The sequence below is a fragment of the Blennius ocellaris genome, assembly GCF_963422515.1.
Source record: "Blennius ocellaris genome assembly, chromosome: 9".
NCBI classification, from domain to species: Eukaryota; Metazoa; Chordata; class Actinopteri; order Blenniiformes; family Blenniidae; genus Blennius; species Blennius ocellaris.
In genome coordinates, this window is record NC_137658.1 from 10,953,215 (window position 1) to 10,958,074 (window position 4,860).

Consider the following 4,860-nt stretch of genomic DNA (forward strand, 5'->3'; position numbering starts at 1 on the left):
GTTTTTACTTATTTTCAAAGTATATACATTATTTTCTTCTTTCGCCGGGTTAATCAATTTACAGTTAGTAGATTAGATGAAGTAAGGAAAAAAATGCAGAGGTTACACAGGAGTGATTTCTCAGTCCTGAAACTTAGATCTGAACTTCATCGTGATTGTACCCGTGGCAAGTAATTAGGTCATTTACCGACAACAAAATCAGGGTTTTGTAATCTGCTTTAACAGAGCCTGTTATCTATGCATGTCCTCGTTTCCATCTTGGCTCAGTTTCCTGGTCAAGTGTTCGATACAAGAACAAGCTGAGGAAAAAAAAAAAAAAAAAAAGAAAAGTGGGAAAGCAGATGGAAGAGCGAGGGAAACAGTCCCTGAGGGTGGAGTGCTGCACATTTAATATGAAGTATAGTTTGTGTCCAAGGACAGCTTCTGTAATAGGAAATGAAATGAAATGAACATTTTCAATGGTTTCGGTTTTGATTGACTTGTATTGTAACTGAAAATTAAGAATTGAAAGTGCCATAATAGGAGGGCAAGTGTTATGTCGTGTGCACTCACTGCCATTCAAAAGTGGAAACATTGCTTCTTTTGTGTGTGTGTGTGTGTGTGTGTGTGTGTGTGTGTGTGTGTGTGTGTGTGTGTGTGTGTGTGTGTGTGTGTGTGTGTGTGTGTGTGTGTGTGTGTGTGTGTGTGTGTGTGTGTGTGTGTGTGTGTGAGTGTGAATGGAAAATACAACCAGAATAGAAAGAAAACATCTTTTATTTGACAAGTCCATTTACTTTCTGCGGAACACTTTTAATTTCAGTGTCGTCTACGCCTGCAGCGGGTCTAACATATTGACTCAGATGTCGACAGCACTTCATCACACTGTAACACATTGTGAGCTTTTGAGACATTTCAGAATACATTTATTGTCACCGTCAGACATGAAACTACAACCTGACTCCTTCTCGCTCAGGTGAAATCCTGCACTACAATGCCTCGCTGACTGCTTCTCAGATTCATCTCACACTAAACCTCTTTCACAGACTCGACATCTCGGATGGTTCGCCAGCTGTGGCTGCATTGAAATGTAACGTACCGGATCCCATTGAATCTGTGTCTATAACTCATGTTTTAGTCTGAGGTATATTGTGCACAGGCCTGTCCTGAGGCTGAATCTAGAAATAAACCTCTATCTTTACTCACCCCTGTATAACTTTAGTTATATCCGCTCACTATAAACTGCCCCCACAATGCCCCTGCTACAGTGGTGAGAAAACATTGGGCTTTGGCTGGCTACGGTATAATTCTACCCTTTCTCATGGGTATTGACTTACAGTAAGTGAGAGCTATCATCAAATATGCAGCAGCTTCAACTAATACTGAACCGAGTATCAAGAATAACATTGTTTACAGGACACTCAAAACATGATCTGCCAGGGCGACTACTTTTTTTTTTTGTTTGTTTTTCTTCTGCGAAAAAAACATGAAGATATGGTGTAAGTCTATCCTGAAACACGAGTCACTGTAAAAATGCTCTTTCACATGGCGTCGAACGAAGAAATGCAAAAAGAAGCAGAGCCAAATGATAGAGCGGTGGGCTGCGAGTGATGTAACACCTTCCATCTCCTCTGCCCTCCCAGAGCGGGTGATTAAAATACTGAAAAGCTCTTTTGCACAATCAATGCACACACTTCATCTGACAACCCCTTTTTTTTTTTCCTTTTTCTTTTTTTCCCTCTCCTTCGATGAGCTCTCCTGATATTTGAGCTTTCATCGTTGCGCATCAAAGCCTGTTGCTTGTACATTTCCCACACACACACACACAAAAACACAGATGTCTTCTTTGAACAGAACCCTGTTCAAACACACAACTGCAACCTGCTTCACCTTTTCAAAGTAAAAAAAAACAAAAAAAAAGAATCTCACTGCATCTGTGTGGCTGTTTCAGCCCTCCTTCAGTCAAAACAACTGAACGGAGTAACTATGGCACGTTTCCAAACCACATGGTACTGGACACATTTAATAACAACTGAGGGAAATTAGATTACACTTCTTTCTTGTGCTGGGGCTGCTCATGTCCCTCAAGGCTGATAAGATGTCCAATTATTTGGTAATTTAGTTCAGACGAGCAGAAGAGAGTCCGATCTGCTCAAGTAAGCTGGCAAATTAACGCACTGTACATCATGGCAACTCTTTGAAGCCCTTTCCCTTATGCCCTTATGACCGATTCAATAGTCATATGGACACACCAGGGCGCTTGTGTACACAAGTTAGCTCTTGGATACAGTATTGTGCTTCACCAAGGCAGATGTAATATACAGACAGTACAAAAAAGGGAAAGTATCAGTCTCTGCAGGAGAAGATGTGGGGTTGCTGTGGTTGAGGACTGGGGACTACGACTAAGATGGAGCAACGGCATAAGCGAGGGTAGAAGTTCAACCTGAGGGTGAGGGGGGGGGTTGAGGTTTTCGGAGTGTAGGGGGAAAGCTGCAGACTGGACCTGCAGAGAAGGTATGAAGAGTCAGAGCAGCGGCTGGGTACTGTTCACAGGATGAAAGCCGGAGGCTGCAAAAGAGAGGTGGAAGGGCACAACATCTACGGTACATCTACTGGTGCAGAAGCCATCAGAGAGAGAAAGACAGGATGGCTGGAGGCTGGAGGGGGGGTGGGCTCTTGGAGATAGGGTGGGGGGACCGGGGGGAACAAAGCCGATAGTCTCACTCACGGTAGAACACATATTCAGTGTAGCTGGTCCAGATCTTGTCATCCGTCTGCTCATGGGCAAAGGCGCAGGTTCCTGTGGAATTACAGGCCACCATGTGGAAGCCTGCATCTGCCAGCTTGTCAAAAGCCTGCTCCAGGAAGGTGAACTTCAGGTAGTAGCGGGATGTGTAGCGCTCGGGGGGGCGGTCAGGGTCACGGCTCTCATTCAGTGTTTCCCCAAACACCTCTTTGGCCAAGGAGGTCTTCCCGCACACCATGATCCGTGCCACCCGCCGGAATTTGGCATCGGTGTGGCTGTCCCGGCCCAGGGTGTACGAGCCTCGGTAGCCAATCGTGATGAAACCGGAGCGCTTGCCATCCATAGTACCGGGCACCAGGCTGGCACAGGCAGCCGCAGCAGCACCCAGAGAGCCAAGGTTACGGACAGAGTCAATTCCCGGTGAGGAGTCCTCTGGGTCGCTCTGGCAGCCCTCGTCACCCAGGGAGTTCTGCTTGCTGATTTTGGGTGCCAGGAGCTTGACGAGCTCCGGCAGGTTGAAAAACTCGGCCTCCCTCTGCAGACGGCCACGCTCTGGGAAGTGGTCTGGCAGAACGAGCTGCTGGTCTCGCATGTAGTCCAAGATGTAACGGAACAGGAAGCCATCACGGTCCACGAAGAAGCGTCCCTTGGTGTCCCTGGCCAGACCTTTAGTTGACTTTTGACTGAACATCTCCCATAGCAGAGAGTCCGGCACACTTGTGAGGGTAGAGTAGCGGGTTATATACACCTGGCCACCAACATTGAGCTCTATTATCTCTGGGAAGGGCACCTCCTCCCCGGATATTCCGCTATCAGGCAGAGCCATGGTTCCCTACACAGGTGCGCCTGGACGCAGCTTCAAACACTCTATTTGCTGGTGCTAAAGTTCAAGCTGCAGGACTTTGGGAGAGAAACCTCTCGGGGTGATTGCTGGCCGGCAGGCTTGTTACCTGTCAGAGGGTCCAGGTCCTGCTGCGGATCGCCTGTGGCGGCGGAGCGGCTCAGCTGCTGTGCGCAATGGCTGTGCGCGCAAAATAAAAGCTCGCAAGTTGCATCCAAGACGGTGTAAATGAGCACAGCCGCACAAGAAGCGGCTCCTATTCTAACTAGGCTACAGCTTGCACCTCTTAATGACTAAAACATAGCGCGGAGTGGATCAAGCAGCCGTGAATGGAGGCGTCGTTTCCATGTCCTTTACGCGCAGAAAGACGTGGTATCCGGAGGATGAAATTCCGCTTTTCTCACCAGCTCTCCACGCAGGAAATGTACCGTTTGCACAAGCGCTCATAACGGCCTCTCTCGCTTTTAATTGCGGTCGCTTGTCCTGGCGCAAACAGGATCAGGTGGCCCAACTTCAATTAGGCAATTCATAGTTGCCGAGGTCCACTGGTGTCGCGCTCCCAAAAACCCACGAGACTAAGACGATTTTAAAGACGTAGTGAGAGACCAGGAAGACGTACAAAAAGACGTGCGTCTTTTCCATCACCTGGGTTCGAGATTGACGCGTCCTGTCCGGCTGCTCGGTCTCCTCCGCTCCGGTCTCGAGTCAGACTGTAACTCAAACTGCAGCGTAACGGGGGACACGGCGTTTATTCCTCCCGGTAAGCCACGCCCACCCGAGGTGACGCCGCCTCGGTCCTGATCTAGGTCAAAATGCCCTCCTAGAATATTGTAAATGTTCAAAAAAAAAAAAAAAAAAAGGCACCTTTACCTTTACCTTTTGGTGCAGTCGGAGTTATACTGAGCTCACTAATCTCATTATTCCCTCGGGTGTGTGTTTTGTTTGTCAGTAAGCTCAGTTAACAGCATAAAAAAAAAAAAAAAAATATCCAAACGCAAAATTGTGCCGCTTACAAATTGTTCATTCAAACTGATTTGCAAGTGGGTATGATTTTAATGTAATATATATTTTATAGCGTTCACTAATAGCGCGCTTAGTGACTTTTACAATGATGGAACAGTGACATCTAGTGAATATTCTGGAGACTAATTCTCTTCATGATGAACTGGAAGTGTAATGAATTATGCAGAAATACCAGTGGAGACATACAGTCCTCTGAAAATGTTTGAACTCCTCTATCATTGAAGGTGTGCGTGGATCGTTGCTGCATCACTTGGATATTTGACCTTTCAGTGTT

The 4,860-nt window shown here is 46.9% G+C and overlaps 1 protein-coding gene across 1 annotated transcript; it reads right to left on the minus strand.

Moving 5' to 3' along the window:
• Window positions 1-806: 806 nt before the first annotated feature.
• On the minus strand, window positions 807-4,242 carry kctd12b (potassium channel tetramerisation domain containing 12b). Its single transcript, XM_080502503.1, has one exon. The coding sequence runs from the start codon at window positions 3,546-3,548 to the stop codon at window positions 2,697-2,699; it is 852 nt and encodes a 283-aa protein (XP_080358629.1). The 5' UTR covers window positions 3,549-4,242; the 3' UTR covers window positions 807-2,696.
• Between the last annotated feature and the right edge of the window lie 618 nt (window positions 4,243-4,860).